General features: G+C 50.3%; 1 protein-coding gene across 8 annotated transcripts in view; it reads left to right on the top strand.

The window, feature by feature from the left end:
* Positions 1-920: 920 nt before the first annotated feature.
* Positions 921-21,169, top strand: part of LOC100926699 (serine/threonine-protein kinase PAK 3) — a 43,611-nt gene continuing 23,362 nt past the window's right edge. For 5 of the 8 annotated variants that reach the window (XM_031944340.1, XM_031944339.1, XM_031944336.1 and 2 more), the window contains exons 1-4: positions 921-1,145; positions 8,611-8,711; positions 14,247-14,351; positions 14,910-15,063. In XM_031944340.1, the coding sequence (XP_031800200.1) occupies positions 971-1,145; positions 8,611-8,711; positions 14,247-14,351; positions 14,910-15,063 (535 nt within the window). In that variant the 5' untranslated portion in view covers positions 921-970. Of the gene's footprint in view, positions 1,146-8,610; positions 8,712-14,061; positions 14,101-14,246; positions 14,352-14,909; positions 15,064-21,169 lie in introns of all 8 variants that reach the window. The other 3 variants (XM_031944342.1, XM_031944341.1, XM_031944338.1) reach the window with 2 other exon arrangements.

The following is a 21,169-nucleotide window of genomic DNA, read 5'->3' as shown; positions in this document are numbered from 1 at the left end:
TGCACCCGTGTCTGGGATCATGGGCTTCGTCTTCAAATGGTTAGAAGAGGAACCAGCTTTGTTTTGCTCGGCACACCCCTGGGCAAGGTGGGTAGAGGGGATTGTAAAGCTAGAGATCCCAGCTGGGCGTGAGGAAGTACTTTCCAATAATTGGAGCTGCTCAAAGGGATGTCTCGGGAGCTGGTAAATGGGGTCCCTCTCCGCTGGAGGCCTTCAAGTAAGGCTTGGCTGTCCCCTTACGTGTAGAGGGAGGGAATTCCCGTTTGAGGCCGGGCTGGGTGGGCTGCCATTTCTGAGGTTACTCCCTGCCCTGTAGTTTGGTGTTTTTCTGTTTTGGGGTCATGGAAGGAGCACTGGTCATGCCATAGGCACGGGGGGGGGTTCAGATCCTGGTGTTGGTGCTTACTCTCTGTGTGACCTTGGGCAAAGCCTTTTCATCAGGTTTTTCTGCACAACAGTGGGTGACGGACAGGACCCCCCCCCCCCCCCCCCTTGCAGGCTCATTTTGAGTCAAGTGCTTTGTAAACCATAAAACCGGGAGTTCTTATTAGGATTATGGGTGTCTAGGCTTGGATCCAGGCTCAGCAGGAAGGTTTCTTCCAGCCGCTTCCGCTGGCTTTGCAGATACTGCTTGGGCAATTGTCAAGTGGTAGAGAAATGCCAGCAAAGACAAGCTTGGACACAGAAAGCCTTGCAGAGTGGTCACCCACCCAATGCCACCTTGACCATTTCCCTCTCAGTGACTCGGTTGCCTTCTCTGTAAAGTAATCAGGGTGGACTCCAGGAGCCGGAGGGACCTCTCTAGGTCTGACGCTGGAAGGACAGAGCTCTCTGCGCCCCTGGCTGCAGCATCAACATTTGGGGCCCAGTGTCCCTTCTGGCTGTGGCGCTCCTTAGACTGCCATGCTCCAGCTAACTCGTTCTGTTCCCTCTTCCTTTAGGAGGCTGTGAAGGATCCCTCCCACTGACCATGTCTGACAGTGCAGATAGTGAGGAGAAGCCCCCAGCCCCTCCGCTGAGAATGAATAGCAACAACCGGGACTCTTCAGCCCTCAACCACAGCTCCAAGCCCCTGCCTGTGGCCCCTGAGGAGAAGAACAAGAAGGCCCGACTCCGCTCCATCTTCCCTGGAGGAGGGGATAAAAGTAATGTATTGCTGGCTGGTCCCTTCTCATTGGCTCTCTGGCCATACTCCCTCTGGGCTTCCCCGGGGGCTATTGGGAAATGGCCTTTAAGCCAAGACTCTCTGTGAGATTTTCCCAGGTTTCCCTGGGTGGGGAAGCTGGGCTTTGGCCTAGGATAGCAACTGTCATTTTGGGAGAGGCCTGTCCTTGAGCACCAGTTTGGTCTCTATCACTTGCTGGGTGACATTGTTCAATGGGCCTCAGTTTCCCCCAAATGTGAAATGGAGATAACGATTATAGAAAGCTTGAGCAAAGTCCAAAGTGCTTTGGGTTTGAAGTCCAGAAAGTTAGGTCAGAAGGCTGCCTCTGTGACTTCCATCACTCGGGTGACCTTCACTCCCCTACCTCGGATTGCTTCCCTTGTCTACAAAAGGAAGACTTGGATTTGCCGATTTGCCGATTCCCTCTGCTTTGGAATCCAAGGGTCCTTCCAAAGCCTTAGTTTGAAAAATTAGCTTATTTTGTTGAAAAAAAACCCCTTGGGTATCACCTTCATTTCTGAATACGTCCCTTCCCCTCTCTGCTCCTAGGAGCCATCCCCAGCAGGAACTATTTAAATAGAAAGTAACGCAAGGCAGACCAGGCTGATACATCAGCTGCGCCTTATGGTACATCCGGCATTCGAGACCCAGAGTCCCCCACCTCTGTGAGGGAGGGGGGGAATGAGCCACATCTCCTCCATTCTTGTCAGGGGCTGTGCTTGGTGGTCACGGTTGGGCAGTATTTGGTTCACATTTTTTCTTGTATTCTTTACATTTCTGTGGTTGTGGTCATTTCACATAGTCAGTGGGTGCTTTTGAGGCCCCACCCTCCCCAGCTCCCATCCTGCCTCTGTGGGGAGCCGTCCAGGGTCGGGGAGCCAGCTCTAGCTCTCTCCTATGGTAGCCCCTGGCCATTCAGGAGGGCTCTCCTCATCAGGAGCCCAGATCTGCCTCTTCTGGAACTCTTCTAGGCCTCTGGGGTTAATCCTCCTTCAAGGTGTCTTGTCAAGATGTCCACGTCTCATGGACGATGAGATATTTGGTCTCAATTGTCCGTTGTTTCTGCCACGGGCCACATCTCCCAATTATTAGCGGGATTAAATAAGAGAATATGATTCCATTTAATTCATTTCTACACTCACTGCTTAAGGAATAATTCACTTTCCTTCTTCCAACTTTTAAAATGTCCCATCCAGATGGAAAGAGACCAGTCTCATTTGTGGTGAAACTGATACCCAGGGGCTTGGGAAGAGGCTTCCTCAAGGCCGTCCCATTCATCAGGGCAAAAGACAAACCCCAGCATTTATGGGAGAGTAAACTGAGGCTCAAGGAAGGGAAGAAAGCCCTGATTTCCCATCCAAGGCTCTTTTGGATTCTTCAGTAAACAAGGAGTTCTGTTAGGAGAAAGGGAGCTGGGTGAATGCAGGGTGAACCTGCAGGGATCGGGTATTCTTCATTCATGTACTCCACATAAATTCAGCACCTCCTGACCTCCCCAGAGCCCCTCTTTTCTGGTGAGCGATGCTCTGGGAGGATGGCAAACATGCAGCTTGGCACTGGAGAACTGGGGGAAGTTTTGGGACACCCGACCTTGGGCTCTGGGTGCTCTATAAGTTTTGCTAGAGGGTGCTGAGTCTGTTAGGTGGGTGGGTGGAGCAGTAGATAGAGCACTAGGCCGAGAGTCAGGAAGAGCTCGGATACTTCCTGGCTGTGTGACATTGGATGAGTCACTTTACCTCTGTCTGCCTCGGTTTCCTCAACTGTAAAATGGGTTTAGTAGCAGCTCCTTCCTCCCAGGGTTGTCATGGGGCCCAGATGAGATTTATTTGTATAAATGTGCTTAGCACCGTGCCTGGCATTTTAGGTGATGTATCAATGCTTATTCCCTTATTCCCCTAAGACAGGGGAGAAAGTAGAGTGAGTTGTGAACCCTACAGGATGCCCAAGGATTCAGTTTTGGCCCGGGTTCAAGTACACTCTTTAGACTTTGGTACAGTGAAAGGGGGTGGGACAGGGCTGGCGCCCGGGAGTGACTCCTGTTTCTTCTTTTGGAAGGCCTTGGAGATGGCCTTGGAGATGGCCTTGGAGGGCCTTTGGATTCTTGGTCCCACAATGAATGCACAGTCTATTCTCTCTTCCCCATTATCACCCTCCAGATATGCAAAGATGGCCACCGAATGCCCCACCCTCCACGGCCTCCCTCTCCATGCATTTGCTCATTAATTCAACAAATATTTATTCAGTGCTCACTGTGTGCAAAGCCTAATCCCTCATCTCAGGGCCAGTTCTTCAGAGATCAGACTCCTTCTTCCCAAACCCTGGCATCTCTTCTCTGGGCTAAATGCTCCCAGGTGGTTCTTTATTAGCAGAGGGGAGACATATAGAGGCCTATGGGATGTGTCTTCCAGGAGTTTATCATCTTGGAAAAGAGAGGAGACAGGAGAACGCCAATAACAATAATATCAATGACTAAGAGGCTGTTAACTGAGGGAGAGCTCAAGGCGGGTCCCTTGCTTTGTGCTCGCAGGAGATTAAAAAGGGGAGAAAGAGAAATCGGCCTCTTGTACTGTGGGCCTGGTTCTGTCCCTGATGTCACGCTAATGGGAGAATTTTCCTGGCGGGAAGTGGGTTGGTATGAGGCTCTACACTTAAGATGGCCTAAGTGAGAAGGGAGAGTCCAAACTGTTATTCGGATTCAGGCCCTGCTTGAACATGTCCAGTTATGGACTCCCTCCAAAGGCAGCCCATTGCATTGTGGGACAGCTTTGATCAGGAGGAAGTTCTTGGCTCTTTTAAACCCAAACCTGCCTCTTATAACCCCTCAGAAGTTCAAATTGGGAAGGAGGTGGTCACCTATTGCAACCCATAGTAAAGGGTCATTGAGATTCTGCTTCAGGATCTCCAGTGATGGAGAACCTATCACCTCCAGCTCAGCCCTTCCTCCTTTGGGGAAGCGCTCGGTGTTAGCAAGCTTTTCCATCTAAGATGGAAGCGTATCTGGGCTGTTGCTCCCCCATTGTTCTAGTTCTGTTCCAACTCTGCAGTTTCCCATGATCTCCTCCTCCATCCCAGCTCGACTCCACTCAGACGGTTGTACCCTTAATCTTGATCCCTCACAGAGTCCCCCCTCCACGGTCATAAAATTCCTTTATCAGATCAGAAGAGTTTTTCCATCTTTCCCTAATTCTTTATCCTCCCCGTTCAGTCCGTTTCCACTCTCCCCCAGTTTTCCCCAGGCCCTCACCCCTTCACCGGCTGTACTCTCATCCTTTCTCTGCCTTGACTCTGTACCATCCTTCGTACTCTCCGGCTGCTCATGTCTAAGATTTTTTCCCATCATTTACAGCTTTTGCTTCTGGTCATGAGCTGCTGAGCAGAGCTGGTCCCACTAGACATTTGAGCTCCAGAGAGCCAGTCAATCCTTTTATACGTCCCTACTTATTAGATTCACTCCAGAAATATTGAGCCCTCTGTTTGACTTAAAGCTCTTCATAATCGGTTCCAGACTTCTTCCACCTTCTGTCCCTCTTTACCACAAGCACACTTCCAGCCAATAACTCTGCACTCTTTTCTCCTCCACGTCCTGATTTTGTGATGTCTCCTCTTTTCCACCTGTGAGCTTGGTAGATCAGAAATGATTAAGCTTCTTTGCCGAGATGTACAATCTGCTCGGGGCCTTGGGAATATGGTAGAACTGGGTAGCCATGGCAGACCGACATGCCCCTAGGAGCTCAGACCCTTAAAGTAGGTGAGGAGATGTGGGATTTGGGTGGCTCCTGGAAAGCAAGCAGCCAAGGTCTTTCCCCCAGTGCAAGGTGGTGGATGGCTACTTGTCAAGATCAATCCCAGAGTTCACTCCATTTCCACAAAAGATGTGGCTGATTGGCTGCTAATCTGCATCAAAATGCCACAATAGTTTTGGACCAAAATGGTTGTGAGGAAGCTCTGCACATAGGAAAACTGATCTTGTTCCAGCAGATTCTAGGAGCTTAACGGTGAAATGCCTTATTGTATGTTTATGTGAACAAGTTAGTCTTTCAGTCCCTTCTGCAGAGATGTGGCCGAGTCGCTCCGAACTATCGAGCGGCACTTGGTTGCCCGCTGAGTCGGCTCTGGCGTGGCATTCGAAGCCCCCTCCACAGTATGGTGCTCTCCCTCATCCCTAGCTTTACCAGCGGAGCTTCCTTTGCTCCATGGGCTCTAAGCTTCCTCTCCACTAGAGTACTTTCTGACCTGTGGCCCCCCATTTTCTTCCTCATGCCGGGAGTACCCTTCATCCCTTCTTTACCTTGGAATTCCCACCCATCCTTTCAGGCTGGCTTCAATGCTGCATCCTTCAGGAAACCTGCCCCGATTCTCCCTAGCCAATAATAAAATATTCTTCATGCCTCCCAAATACATTTAAGGTGCTCTTCATGCCCCCCATTGCTATAATCTATATTTCTTTATGCCTGCATCCCCCTTCACCCAATTAAGCAGAAAGTAGCAAAGACCAACAATTATTCCAAACCCGTCACCCTGGTGGGCACATCTGGCAACATCTGCTGCATTCGGCCCCTCTTGTCTCCCAGGAGGAACGTTTCAGCGTCAGGCCCCTGAATCTGGGATCGGCCACTGGGCTTGACAAGCCAAATCACACAGTGTCTGCATCCACACCCCCTCCTACCCACTGCTGGGTGGTGAGTCCGTGCAGGCAGGGACTGAGTTTTCTTTCTTATACTTTACTGCTTTCAAGGAACTCCTAGAGTTCTGTCTATGGTAAACACTTAAGTGATTTGCTGAGCGAAGCCCCATCGCTCACATGCTAGATTATGTTCTATGAGGGCCCAAACCAAGTAATTTCATCTTTTTGGCCCTCTCGGAGCCCAATACAGGGCTCTACACAGAGGGAGCGCTTAATAAGTGATGAGTGAATGAATAAATGAAGAAATAAGTTGGCCAGTGAATGAATGAATGAATAAGTTGGTCAGAAGAGAGAATCTTGTGGACAGAGGAGAGTCCCAGACCAAATGTGCCAGGAAAATCTGAAGGGCTTTGTGATGGGAGGGCCCCCAAGGTTTTTGAGCCCCAAGGCCTTATTTTATGGATGAGAGACTTCCCCAGAGAGGGGAATCGATGCACTTGAAGTCACCTAGGAGCTAAGGAAGCAAACCCTGGGGAGAACATGCTTTCAGGCAGGCTTCTTTGAGGGGACAGCCTCTGAGCTGATCTTTGGGACTCCAGGGTAGAACTTCACATTTGCCAGGTTAGTCACATGCTTCAGACGATCCATGGTGTGCTCCTTCCACCAATGTGGCCTTAGATTGCTGCCCTCCCAGGTCTCTGTGGATGTTTCGGGAGTTGCTGTGACAAAACCAGCTGACCTGTGAGTCCCAGCCTCATAGCGATGAGCCTCCCGGGCCTGAACTGGGCTGTCTTCTCAGTCAGTGGGCTTGGGTTGTAGTCAAAGCCGGTGTAACTCAACAGGGGTTGGGAGAGCTCAGGCCCCACTTGGAGTAGAAGGAGAGGGAGAACTCCAGTGGAGAATTTATTACACACACACACACACACTCATATACTCCCACACTTACACACTCACTCATGATCATATGTATCTTTCCTGTGAAACCTTTTTGAGAGAACATCTTATTTCTCATAAAGAAAGCTTGTTCTCTAATCATCATTGCTTCCTTGAAAATTCATAATATTTAAGTCCCCACTTTTTGTGGAGATGGTAGATTAGGCAGGGAGTGAAGCAAGCCGAGGAAGGGCAATGTCTATGTGGACCAATATTGTATTCAAATCAGAAGACCTGAATTTGAATCTCAAGTTGCATGATGGTTAGGGAACCACTTGGCAAGTCACATTCTCGCTCAGAGCCTCAAATTTTCTTATCTGTAGAATGGGGCTGATTATCCGGTCTTGCCTTCCTTCATAGAGTTATTTGTTTTTTTTTTTTATTATTATAACTTTTTATTGACAGAACATATGCCTGGGTAATTTTTTACAACATTATCCCTTTCACTCACTTCTGTTCCGACTTTTCCCTTCCTTCCCTCCACTCCCTCCCCTAGATGGCAGGCAGTCTTTTTTTTTTTTTTTTTTTAATTTAATAGCCTTTTATTTACAGGATACATACATGGGTAACTTTACAGCATTAACAATTGGATGGCAGGCAGTCTTATACGTGTTAAATATGTTATAGTATATCCTAGATACAATCTATGTCCTCACAGGGTTATTGTGAGAAATATGCTTTGTAGAATGGACTGAGTAATACAGCGCGATGAGTTATGATCATTACTGTTTTCCCCTCAATCGATACCAGACGAGGGGCCGTATATTTGTGTGATTGAATCGAATTGACACTAATTTATATGGTACGACAGAAAGAGCACAGGAGTAGAATTTCTTGTCTCCTGATTTCAGATGCACGTTTGTGCCATAGGAATGGAAGCAAAACCTTGAGGTATGTCTGTAGCCTTCTCCTGTCTGCCCATGATTTGGCTTAGAGTCCAGGGGTCCTCAAACTACGGCCCTCGGGCCAGATGGGGCAGCTGAGGACGATGATTCCCCCTCCCCCAGGGCTAGGAAGTTTCTTTATTTAAAGGCCCACAAAACAACGGTTTTGTTTTTACTATAGTCTGGCCCTCCAGCAGTCTGAGGGACAGGGAACTGGCCCCCTAGTTAAAAAGTTTGAGGACCCCTGGCTTAGACTATTGGATCGGCACCTTGGAAGGCAGGGGGAAACCTGGATCTGAGAGGAGGAGGAGTGGGGCAGGAAGGAATTGAGGGAGGAAGAAAAGGGGACGGATGCAACCCCTTGAAATGGGTTGAAATGGGGACCTGCTAAGAGACACCTGATGAGGGCCCTTGGGAGCCCCCGTGCTTTGGGCAATGGGCGACTGGGTGGTTGAATGAACTGTGAGGGTGGAATTATTATTGTTCTTTGTCATTTTTAGACATTTCAATCCCTCAATAACCAATTACTAAGCACCTGCTCAATGCTCAGTATACAAGAGCAAAGGACAATCCCAATCCTCGAGGATCTTATATTTGAATGGGCGAGACAGCACCCCTAGAAACATATACGAAGCAAGTTCTACACAGGCTAAATAGGAAAAACCCAACAGAAGGAAGATGCTAAAATTAAGAGAGATGGGGAAAGGCTTCCTGGAGAAAATGAGGTTTTAGCTGGGACTTAGAGAAAACCAGAGAGGTCAGTAGTTGGAGTGGAGGGGCGAGTGTAGCGCATGCCAGGCCTGGAGGGCAAGAAGGGAAAATGGCCAGTCTGCAAGATGGGGGGCTTGTGCACGGAACAGTCAGGGAGCCAGGGTCATTGGAGAGTGAGATATGAAGACAAGAAAGGGAGGAGGGATGATATTCTAAGATCCCCTTTAGCCCAGAGCCTCTATTCCTTTGAGATCATGGCCAACAGCCCCCGGCCATTCTCTTTTTCCTTCCAGCCAATAAGAAGAAAGAAAAGGAGCGGCCAGAGATCTCTCTTCCTTCTGATTTTGAGCATACAATCCATGTGGGGTTCGATGCCGTCACTGGGGAATTCACTGTAAGTAATTCCTTCCCATCTTCCTGCTCCCCTCCCTTCTCAAAACATATATTATTGTGTACTTGAGCTGCCCGGGTTTTGGTCTGTCCCCCATGATACTCGAGGATGTATGATAACAGGGACTTGGTTGAAAAGGGGTTGAGAAGTGAATTGGAGTTGGGGAAGTGGAGGCAGGGGGTATAGATGATGTTTAAGAAGTTGACAGGGCAAGAGAGGGCAGATATAGGAGAACAGTTTGAGGGGATGCAGGGCCAAATGGAGAATTCCACTCCCCCACTCCCAGCCCACTTCAGGATGGAAGAGACCCTTGCAGGCTTGTAGGTGGCAGGAGAGAGGGAGAGACAAGGTATTATAGTACAATAGGGAAAAACAAAGTATCGTGTAATAGGGAGAAACAAAGTATTGTACAACAGGGAGGAACCAAGTATCTTACAATAGGGAGGAACAAAGTATCGCGTACTAGGGAGGAACCAAGTATCGTACAATAGGGAGAAACAGTATCGTACAATAAGGAGAATAAGGTATTGTACATCCAAAGATGAGAACGGATGGGATTGGGAAGGGTTGGTCTTCCCAGGGAAAAGGGCCTTTCTGCTATTCTGCCATCCTGTCAGTGCCTCCAGGTATAGCTTAGGATCCTCAAATCATGGATCCTCAGGAATGAAAGGGAGCTAGATACAAAGGACAAGGGAGCTCACTACCCACGTTTTCAGACAACTCTGCCTTCTGCTGGCTGAAAACTGGGCCTGCCACAGTTCTTCCCCATCATCCCTATTCTTTCTGCCCGCTCTCCTCCATGGAATGGCTCTCTTGCCCAGAACGCTCTAGACCGGGGGTTTGGCAAATGCGGCCTGTGGGCCGAACTAAGATGTAAAAACCATTCTTAATTCATCGATCGTACCGAAGCAGGTAGCGGGCCAGATTTGGCCCACGGCCACGGTTGCCCACTCCTGTTCTAGGCCGTCTTAGATTCATGTCTCGGGCCCTCTTTGGATATTTCTGGGGCTCCAACAGAATTAAGAGATTCCAGTAACTGCATGAGTTTTGAACCTGGAATCTTTGCATGGTGAGTGGCGGGATAGGAGAGAGGTGATGGGAAATAGGGCCCCTGGGACACAGCCCCTCGCTTTCTGTTCCAGTAAGCACCTGGCTTTCTGTGTCTAGTTCATATTCTCCCAGACTTAGAGCTAGAATGGATCTATTTGGCAGATGGGTAAACCGAGGTCAATTCAATTCACATTTATTAAGTGCTCATTATGTGCAACATCCTGTGCCAGGGCTAGCAAGGCAACAGGGAGCTGAGGAGACGCAGTTCCTGTTTGAAACCTTGAGGTGAGGGAAAGTGGAGACGTGACCACCTGATTCCAGTTAGCCAAATTAGTAAGTGGCTAGGAGGCAGCCAGAGCACCCTGAATGGGGGTGCTTTTAGGGAGAACTGAATCACTCAGGAGAAGGTGCCAGAAACTTTGGACTGATTGAGGATGTTGCTGACAGTCTGGGATGCTTTCTCCCTTCCTTTCTCTGGGTCTCAGTTTCCTCATCTTTTAGAGAACATAGTCCTCCTACCACTTATAATATAGAAATGAGAATGCTCTTAGAATCATTACTGTCCAAGTCTTTGGGCCTGGCTAGGTACCTTCCTGTCACTAGGTGAATAAATGAATCAGAGGGCTCATGGGAATCGTAGTTTTACCAAGAGGAGTCTTGGTGTTCATCGAGTCTAACTCCTTTACTTTAAAAACAGAAAACAGGCCCAGAGGGGCGAGAACCCTGCTCCAGGCCCCTTAGCTAGTCCCTGACAGAGCAGACCCCCCAGCCAGATCCTTGAGTCAGGGGGCCTGGCTTTCACTCTGACCTTTTCCCATTTCCTGGCTGTGCACTCCCTGAGGCAGTTGCTCCATCTGAACAGTGGGCGTAAGACTCCCCATTCGGCCAAAACCAGGTGCAGCGCACACAGCGCTTTGTAGGCCTTCAGAGGCTTTCTGGGATCCTTGTGGCTGTCAGAGTCAAAATTCTCAGATGTCGGAGTGCAAAGCTGGACCCCTGGCTGAGTGTCAGGGTGTGTGGGGCTGGCCTGCCACGCTCCTGCCTCCCCAGCTTGCTCGCCATCTGCTTTGTCAGGGCACTCTCTCCTGTAACTTGATTCTGATGGTCCCACAGGTCAATGAGAAAACTCATTTCTTTGACCCTGGAGCTTTGGAAAATGGTTGGTCTGAACCACATTCTGAGCAAGGAGAGCAAATTTAGAATTTTCCTCTACAGGTGAGCTAACAACTGAGGCCCAGAGAGAGGAATGACTTGTCCCCAGTTAAAAAGCCAGGAAGGAGGGGCAGCTAGGTGGCGCAGTGGATAGAGCATCAGCCCCGAAGTCAGGAGGACCAGAGTTCGAATGTGACCTCAAATGCTTAACACTTCCTGGCTGTGTGACCTTAGGCAAGACAGTTAACCCCAATTGCCTCAGCCAAAAAAAAAAAAGCCCCGAAAAGCAAAACCAAAAAAAGCCAGGAAGGGGCAGAGTTGAGAGTTTATTCTAAGACTTGAGTCTCCCAGTCTAAAAGTCTATCCGCTAAGCCACATTGTGGTTCCAAAGCCTAGCTTTTAGTTTGGGGATTAGATTAGAGGCCTGAGGCTTCTCTTCTGTGGTCACTCCGTGGGCTGACCCCCATTCTCAGGATCAGACTCTTGTCAAGTTAGGAGCAGGCTTGGTTCAGCTTGGTGGTCACATCGAAAGCTGGCGGCAGTTGGGGGTCGGGGCCTGGCGGCCTTCAGAGCTGTCCAACTGGACCGGTTACTTCTACTTCTCCTTTCTCAGCCTCAATTCCTCCTCAGTAAAATGGGGAAAATACTAGCACCCATTTCCCAGAGTTATCAGAAGGTCCAAATGAGATCATGAAAGTACTTTGTGAACTCTAGCACCCGCTAGGAACGTCAGCCGTTATTGTAGTTAACTGACGCTCTCATGTTAGGCCGGGCGTTTTAGCCAGCCCGTTGCTGCTGGTTCAGCTTGGAGCCCCCACTTGGGCACCCAGGACTTGGGGTCCTGGGCTTCCTGACTTTAGCATCCAAGGGGATAGTTGGCGTCCAGCCAGAAGATCATCTCCCTGTGCCCCGAGCAGGGCCGGTGGGGGGTGACAGGGGTGGGAAGGGATGGGGGGCCATGCTGGCGTTAGGGCTCAACTCAATTCAAGTCAACAAACCTTGAGGAAAGCTCCTGTTGTGTGTAAGCCCCTGTGCTCGGCGCTGGGGTCACAAAGATGAAAAATGAGAGGGCGCCTGCCCTCGCTAAGGGAGTGCTCCCATACTGAGGGCTCACTGGGCCAAAGAGCCAGCCTTCTGGGAGGGTGAGAGCCTTTCAGCTGGAGGAGGCCCCCGGGGGTTGCCTAGAAAGGACCGTGAAGGAAAAGGGCTTCTAGCAGGGACAGCGAGAGAGCCGAGGGCATAACCCGGGTCCAGAGATGCCAGGTAGAGCTGGGGGATGCCCAGGAGTCCACTGGTCAGTGTAGACTTCCACAGAGCGGGGAGCCACCCTGCATGCTAGGATAGGAGCCCACTTGAGAGGGGCCTCGACACCAGGATGGGGTGGGGGTGAGGCTGGAGCAGTGGGATCAGTTGGCCTGCAGGAGGTTCTCTCCCTGATATGGGGTTCTCTCCTCCTGATATAAAGCTGTGCTGACGCCGGCTTCTCTCTGGTCTGCCTGTTAAGGAAGTGGGCCTTGATGCCCCCCATGTTGTTTCTAGAGCCTGCTTTGAGGTGCCAGGGACTGTGCCGTCCCCGGCCTCCCTTCCCAGGAGTCATAATTTGGCCTCTGGGGACTCTGGGCAGCAAGCTGAATAGGCGCCTGCCACTTGATGTGGCGGCAGATATACGAGCAGCTCATGCGCTCTTAGGCCACATCCAGGGAGAGCCCGTGTCCTGGGCCCCAGGCGGGTCGGAGCCGGAAGCCAGGGCTGCTACCACTCAGGAGGGACCTTGATGAGCTGGGAGAGTCCAGAGGAGGGCAGCCCGAGTGGGGGAGGGCCCGGAGTCGGTGCCATGCGAGAAGAGTTTAGTCTGGGGAAAACAAGACCTGGAGCAGTTTTGAAGTATCTGCAGCCCTGCTATGTGGAGAAAAGGTTGGCTGTCTTTGGCTTTCTGGAAGTGAGTCTGGAGCGCTAGGTGAGAGGGACAGAGACAGAGAGGCCGGGAGCAGTTGCTTCCTAGCCATTGGAACGACTGAGCGACAGGCGAGAGAAGTGAGTTCTCTGGCCCTGGAGGTTTCCACGTGGAGCGGAGAGTCAGGATGCTGGAGAGGAGATCCTGGCTTGGCTATGAGTGGGTCAGGTGCCCCGTGGTGGGGAGGGGGCGGTTCCCACCAGGGCCAGGCGGCTGTGATTTCTTAAACCTGTGTTTCCACCTGCCCGGGACACGGTTTCCCCTTGCCCAGCTACCGGGTAGGAAGCACTGGTGTGAAGCTGGATTTGGCCAGGGCCGGCTGGGTGAATGCGCCCGTTCTTGGGGGCGTCGGTCGCTTTGTTTTCATCTTCTAGCTGGAGAGGGGCCGGGTGGCCTCGATGGGCAGAGCCAGGCCTCCTAGCTGGGTGATTTGGGCTTTTGGGCTCTCCTGTGTCATGGGAGGCCTCCATTGGGGCCAGGCAGGAAGGGGCACTGGGCCGTCTGGGGAAGCCAGTTGAGCTCCCTGGGCCTGTTTCCTCACCGAGAAAATGAGAGAGGGGTGAGATTAGGATTTGAAACTTTACATTCTGGATGGTAAGAAAGCAGGACAAAGTGAGCCTCCCTTTTGGGGCCTGGAGGCTCATGGTCACTTTTCTGGTCTGGGCCATGGGTCCTCCTTGGTCACGCGAAGGGGCTACACTCGATGATCTCTGAGCGTCCTTTCTAGCTCCTCCGGTCTGGGATTCTGGAGAAGCACGGGGCTGCTTGGCTGGATCCTCCCGGTGCTCGTGCCCGTCACTCCCTTTCTCCTTCCCCGGCCCGGCTCTCTCCTGGGGAACCGAGCCCCGGGATCGGAGACCGTTGCGTGTCAGAGCCCCCGAGGTGATCCAGTCCGACCCTGCCGTCGTGACGGGGGAGGAAACCGAGGCAGGCCAGAGAAGGAGGACTCTAGGACTTAGGCTTCCGGGCCCTCGAGCTGGCGTGGTAGCAAGTGGGCAGGGGGCCCGGGGTCGGCTTCCGGCTCTGTTGCTTCCTTCCTACGAGCGCAATCCCGGGCAGGCCACTTTCTGTCTTTGGGCCTCAGTTTCTTCCTCTGTAATATGACAAGGGTTGGACTAGCTTGACCTCCACGGTCCCTTCTGACTCAAGCCCTCTGATCTTCTGCTCACCATTGAGTTTGAACCCCTCATTTTACAGATGGGGAGACCGAGCACTGAGCCCAGGGCCCTGCACATAGTAGGTGCTTGATAATTATCTTTATTGAATTGAATTGAGTTGCTTTGCAGCTGTCATTTTTTAAAAACCTGTTTTTATTGATGCTCTTTTCGAACCAAAGCGCTGTCACTCCCCAGTAACCACTCCCTTCCCCCCTTCCCACCCAGAGAGCCCTCCCTTGTAACAAAGTCCATCAAGGCAAAGCAATCGTTCCGTTGGCCGGGGCTGCCGGTCTCGGCCTCATCCAGTGTGTCGAGGGGCTGGAGGCACGGGTCAGCATCTGTCCCTTGAAGTGGCTTTCAGTGTGGCTTTGATCTTGGCTGTATCGTTTCTAACTCTAAGCTCAGAGCTGCCTGGGGCCCCCCACCTCCCACCCCACCCATCATCACCCTGAGGCAGGAGTCAGAGGAGGGGAGGCGGGGAGCGGGGAAGGGGCCGGGATGGGGATTGGGGGAGGGGGGGGAAGAGGGGTTGGGCTCTCTGGCCAAAGAGCGGTACCGGAATGGGGTCAGGACCACTTGGAACTCCCTGCCCCTGCCCCGGGCCTCCCTTCCCTTCCCCACCGTCCTCCCCCCTCCCCCGGCTTCCTCCCCGCGCCCCTTCCCCAAGCCAAACCAAGCCAAAGCGCCCAGAGCCGGGCTGCCCTCTGGGAGCCCGGAGCTCTTTGTCTCTCGGAATGGCCGCTGCCGCTGCCGCTGCCGCTGCTGCTGCTGCTACCGCTGCTGCTGCCGCTGCTGCTGCCGCTCTGGTGGGGGTCACAATGAGGAGAACCATGGCAACGATGATGACCACTACGTCGGCAACGGTGAGTCCCCCTGGTTGCTCTGCAGGGAATCCCCGAGCAGTGGGCAAGACTTCTTCAGACTTCCAACATCACCAAGCTGGAGCAGAAGAGAAACCCGCAGGCCGTCCTCGATGTCCTCAAGTTCTACGACTCAAAGGAGACTGTCAACAACCAGAAATACATGAGCTTTACTTCTGGAGGTGAGCACTTCTTCTCTGGAAAACATGGGGAACTGGGGAGCCTTGCCAAGTGAATCCTGGGGCTGGAGGGAGACAGAAATCCTGGGGATAGGGAGGTGGAAGGCTAATTCCAGAGAGGCCTCTCTTCCCCTGCTATGGGAATTTTCTCTCCTCCTGATATGGAATTATCTTTCCTTGATATGGGCTTCTCTATTCCTGATAGGGAGTTATCTTTCCCTGGTGTGGGGTTCTCTCCCTGATAATGGGGTTCTCTCCTCCTGATATGGAGTTATCTTTCCCTGGTATGGAGATCTCCCTGATATGGAGTTCTCTCCCCCGGTATACAATTCTCTCTCCTCATGATTTGGGGTTCTTTTCTTCTGATAGAGAGTTATCTTTCCCTGGTGTGGGGTTCTCTCCTCCTGATATAGAATTCTCTCTCCTGATTTGGGGTTCTTTCCTCCTGATAGGGTGTTATCTTTCCCTGGTTTGGGGTTCTCTATTCCTGATATGGTGTTCTCTCCTGCTGGCATAGAATTCTCTCTCCTCCTGATTTGGGGTTCTTTTCTCCTGATAGGGAGTTATCTTTCCCTGGTAAGGGGTTCTCTCCCTGATATGGAGTTCTCTCCTCCTGATTTGGGGTTCTTTCTTCCTGATAGGGTGTTATCTTTCCCTGGTCTGGGGTTCTCTATTGGTGAGATGGGGTTCTCTCCTGCTGTCAGAGAATTCTCTCTCCTTCTGACATGGGGTTCTCTATTCCTGATATGGAGTTATCTTTCCCTGATCTGGGGTTCTCTCCTCCTGATATGGGGATACCTTTCCCTGGTATGGGAATCTCCTTGATATAGAGTTCTCTCCCCCTGCTATAGAATTCTCTCTCCTTATTTGGGGTTCTTTTCTCCTGATAGGGTGTTATCTTTCCCTGCTCTGGGGTTCTCTATTCCTGATATGGAGTTCTCTCCTGCTGGCATAGAATTCTCTCTCCTTCTGACATGGGGTTCTCTATTCCTGATATGGAGTTATCTTTCCCTGGTCTGGGGTTCTCTCCTCCTGATATGGGATTATCTTTCCCTGGTATGGGGATCTCCCTGATTTGGAGTTCTCTCCCCCTGGTATAGAATTCTCTCTCCTGATTTGGGGTTCTTTCCTCCTGATAGGGTGTTATCTTTCCCTGGTATGGGGTTCTCTATTCCTGATATGGGGTTCTCTCCTGCTGGCATAGAATTCTCTCTCCTCCTGATTTGGGGTTCTTTTCTCCTGATAGGGAGTTATCGTTCCCTGGTCTGGGGTTCTCTCCTCTTGATATGGAATTATCTTTCCCTGGTATGGGGATCTCCCTGATATGGAGTTCTCTCCACCTGATATAGAATTCTCTCTCTTGATGTGGGGTTCTTTTCTCCTGATAGGGAGTTAGAGTTCCCTGGTAAGGGGTTCTCTCCCTGATATGGAGTTCTCTCCCCCTGGTATAGAATTCTCTCTCCTGATTTGGGGTTCTTTTCTCCTCATAGGGTGTTATCTTTCCCTGGTCTGGGGTTCTCTATTCCTGATATGGAGTTCTCTCCTGCTGGCATAGAATTCTCTCTCCTTCTGACATGGGGTTCTCTATTCCTGATAGGGAGTTATCTTTCCCTGGTGTGGGGTTCTCTCCCTGATATTGGGGTTCTCTCCTCCTGATATGGAGTTCTCTCCCCCTGGTATAGAATTCTCTCTCCTCCTGATTTGGGGTTCTTTTCTTCTGATAGAGAGTTATCTTTCCCTGGTTTGGGGTTCTCTCCCCCTGGTATAGAATTCTCTCTCCTTCTGACATGGGGTTCTCTCCTCCTGATATGGGATTATCTTTCCCTGGTATGGGGATCTCCCTGATTTGGAGTTCTCTCCCCCTGGCATAGAATTCTCTCTCCTGATTTGGGGTTCTTTTCTCCTGATAGGGTGTTATCTTTCCCTAGTATGGGGTTCTCTATTCCTGATATGGTGTTCTCTCCTGCTGGCATAGAATTCTCTCTCTGATTTGGGGTTCTTTCTCCATAGATTTTTCTTTCCTTTATGGGGTTCTCTATTCCTGATATGGGGTTCTCTCCTGCTGGCATAGAATTCTCTCTCCTTCTGACATGGGGTTCTCTATTCCTGATAGGGAGTTATCTTTCCTGGTCTGGGGTTCTCTCCTCCTGATATGGAGTTCTCTCCCCCTGGTCTAGAATTCTCTCTCCTGATTTGGGGTTCTTTCCTCCTGATAGGGTGTTATCTTTCCCTAGTATGGGGTTCTCTCTTCCTGATATGGGGTTCTCTCCTGCTGGCAGAGAATTCTCTCTCTTGATTTGGGGTTCTCTTCTCCTCATGGGAGTTCTTTCCCTGGTTGGGGGATCTCCCAATGGAGTTCTCTCCCTGGAAAATTCTTTCTCCCTGATTTGGGGGTCTTTCCTCATGGGTGTTTCTTTCCCTGGTCTGGGGTTCTCTCTTCCTGTAGGGGTTCTCCTCCTGCTGGCAAAATTCTCTCTCCTCCATTTGGGTTCTTTTTCTCCTGATAGGGGTTTCGTTCCCTGGAAGGGGTCCTCTCCCTGATTGGGTTCTCTCCCCTCTTAAATTCTCTCTTGATTTGGGGTTCTTTTCTCCCATGGGTGTTATCTTTCCCTGGTCTGGGGTTTCTTTCCAATGGAGTTCTCTCCTGCTGGCATAGAATTCTCTCTCCTTCTGACATGGGGTTCTCTATTCCTGTGAGTTATCTTTCCTGTGTGGGGTTCTCTCCCTGATATTGGGGTTCTCTCCTCCTGATATGGAGTTCTCTCCCCCTGGTATACATTTCTCTCTCCTCCTGATTTGGGGTACTTTTCTAATGATAGAGAGTTATCTTTCCCTGGTTTGGGGTTCTCTCCTCCTGATATAGAATTCTCTCTCCTGATTTGGGGTTCTTTCCTCCTGATAGGGACTTATCTTTCCCTGGTATGGGGATCTCCCTGATATGAAGTACTCTCCCCCTGCTATAGAATTCTCTCTCCTCCTGATTTGGGGATCTCCTCTCGATATGGGATTATCTTTCCCTGTTATCGGTATCTCCCTGATTTGGAGTTCTCTCCCCCTGGTATAGAATTCTCTCTCCTGATTTGGGGTCCTTTCCTCTTGATAGGGTGTTATCTTTCCCTGGTCTGGGGTTCTCTATTCCTGATATGGAGTTCTCTCCTGCTGGCATAGAATTCTCTCTCCTTCTGACATGGGGTTCTCTATTCCTGATAGGGAGTTATCTTTCCTGGTGTGGGGTTCTCTCCCTGATATTGGGGTTCTCTCCTCCTGATTAGGAGTTCTCTCCCCCTGGTATACAATTCTCTCTCCTCCTGATTTGGGGGTCTTTCTTCCTGATAGGGTGTTATCTTTCCCTGGTCTGGGGTTCTTTATTCCTGATATGGTGTTCTCTCCTGCTGGCATAGAATTCTCTCTCCTTCTGACATGGGGTTCTCTATTCCTGATATGGAGTTATCTTTCCCTGGTATGGGGATCTCCCTGATTTGGAGTTCTCTCCCCCTGGTATAGTATTCTCTCTCCTGATTTGGGGTTCTTTCCTCCTGATAGGGTGTTATCTTTCCCTAGTATGGGGTTCTCTCTTCCTGATATGGGGTTCTCTCCTGCTGGCAGAGAATTCTCTCTCTTGATTTGGGGTTCTCTTCTCCTCATAGGGAGGTATCTTTCCCTGGTATGGGGATCTCCCTGATATGGAGTTCTCTCCCCCTGGTATAGAATTCTCTCTCCTCGTGATTTGGGGTTCTTTTTTCCTGATAGGGAGTTATCTTTCCCTGGTAAGGGGTTCTCTCCCTGATATGGAGTTCTCTCCTCCTGATTTGGGGTTCTCTCCTCCTGATAGGGTGTTATCTTTCCCTGGTCTAGGGTTCTCTATTCCTGATATGGAGTTGTCTCCTGCTGGCATAGAATTCTCTCTCCTTCTGACATGAGGTTCTCTATTCCTGATAGGGAGTTATCTTTCCCTGATGTGGGGTTCTCTCCCTGATATTGGGGTTCTCTCCTCCTGATATGGAGTTCTCTCCCCCTGGTATACAATTCTCTCTCCTCCTGATTTGGGGGTCTTTTCTTCTGATAGAGAGTTATCTTTCCCTGGTTTGGGGTTCTCTCCTCCTGATATAGAATTCTCTGTCCTGATTTGGGGTTCTTTCCTCCTGATAGGGTGTTATCTTTCCCTGGTATGGGGTTCTCTCCCTGATATGGAGTTCTCTCCCCCTGCTATAGAATTCTCTCTCCTGATTTGGGGTTCTTTTCTCCTGATAGGGTGTTATCTTTCCCTGGTATGGGGTTCTCTCCCTGATATGGAGTTCTCTCCTCGTGATTTGGGGTTCTTTCTTCCTGATAGGGTGATATCTTTCCCTGGTCCGGGGTTCTCTCCTCTTGATATGGAATTATCTTTCCCTGGTATGGGAATCTCCCTGATTTGGAGTTCTCTCCCCCTGCTATAGAATTCTCTCTCCTGATTTGGGGTTCTTTCTTCCTGATAGGGTGTTATCTTTCCCTGGTATGGGGATCTCCCTGATATGGAGTTCTCTCCACCTGATATAGAATTCTCTCTCTTGATGTGGGGTTCTTTTCTCCTGATAGGCAGTTAGCGTTCCCTGGTAAGGGGTTCTCTCCCTGATATGGAGTTCTCTCCCCCTGCTATAGAATTCTCTCTCCTGATTTGGGGTTCTTTTCTCCTGATAGGGTGTTATCTTTCCCTGGTATGGGGTTCTCTCCCTGATGTGGAGTTCTCTCCTCGTGATTTGGGGTTCTTTCTTCCTGATAGGGTGATATCTTTCCCTGGTCCGGGGTTCTCTCCTCTTGATATGGAATTATCTTTCCCTGGTATGGGAATCTCCCTGATATGGAGTTCTCTCCCCCTGGTATAGAATTCTCTCTCCTGATTTGGGGTTCTTTACTCCTGATAGGGTGTTATCTTTCCCTGGTACGGGGTTCTCTCCCTGATATGGAGTTCTCTCCTCCTGATTTGGGGTTCTCTTCTCCTGATAGGGAGTTATCTTTCCCTGGTATGGGGATCTCCCTGATATGGAGTTCTCTCCCCTTGGTATAGAATTCTCTCTCCTGATTTGGGGTTCTCTCCTCCTGATAGGGTGTTATCTTTCCCTGGTGTGGGGTTCTCTATTCCTGATATGGAGTTCTCTCCTCCTGACATGGAGTTCTCTCCCCCTGGTATACAATCTCTCTCCTCCTGATTTGGGGATCTCCTCTTGATATGGGATTATCTTTTCCTGGTATAGGGATCTCCGTGATATCGAGTTCTCTCCCCCTGGTATAGAATTCTCTCTCCTGATTTGGGGTTCTTTCCTCCTTATAGGGAATTATCTTTCCCTGGTCTGGGGTTTTCTATTCCTGATATGGAGTTATCTTTCCCTCATTTCGGGTTCTCTCCTCCTGATATGGGGTTATCTTAACCTGGTACGGGGATCTCCCTGATATGGAGTTCTGTCCCCCTGCTATAGAATTCTCTCTCCTGATTTGGGGTTCTTTTCTCCTGATAGGGAGTTATCTTTCCCTGGTCTGGGGTTCTCTATTCCTGATATGGAGTTCTCTCCTGCTGGCATAGAATTCTCTCTCCTTCTGACATGGGGTTCTCTATTCCTGATAGAGAGTTATCTTTCCCTGGTGTGGGGTTCTCTCCCTGATATTGGGGTTGTCTCCTCCTGATTTGGGGTTCTTTCCTCCTGATAGGGACTTATCTTTCCCTGGTATGGGGATCTCCCTAATATGAAGTACTCTCCCCCTGCTATAGAATTCTCTCTCCTGATTTGGGGTTCTTTACTCCTGATAGGCTGTAATCTTTCCCTGGTGTGGGGTTCTCTATTCCTGATATGGAGTTCTCTCCTCCTGATATAGAGTTCTCTCCCCCTGGTATACAATTCTCTCTCCTCGTGATTTGGGGTTCTTTTTTTCTGATAGGGAGTTATCTTTCTCTGGTAAGGGGTTCTCTCCCTGATATGGAGTTCTCTCCTCCTGATAGGGTGTTATCTTTCCCTGGTCTGGGGTTCCCTATTCCTGATATGGGGTTCTCTCCTGCTGGCATAGAATTCTCTCTCCTTCTGACATGGGGTTCTCTATTCCTGATATGGAGTTATCTTTCCCTGGTCTGGGGATCTCT

Source organism: Sarcophilus harrisii, chromosome X (assembly GCF_902635505.1).
Source record: "Sarcophilus harrisii chromosome X, mSarHar1.11, whole genome shotgun sequence".
In the NCBI taxonomy this organism is placed as follows: domain Eukaryota; kingdom Metazoa; phylum Chordata; class Mammalia; order Dasyuromorphia; family Dasyuridae; genus Sarcophilus; species Sarcophilus harrisii.
The sequence above is the reverse complement of the archived record's forward strand: the minus strand, read 5'-3'. Positions and strand labels throughout refer to the sequence as shown.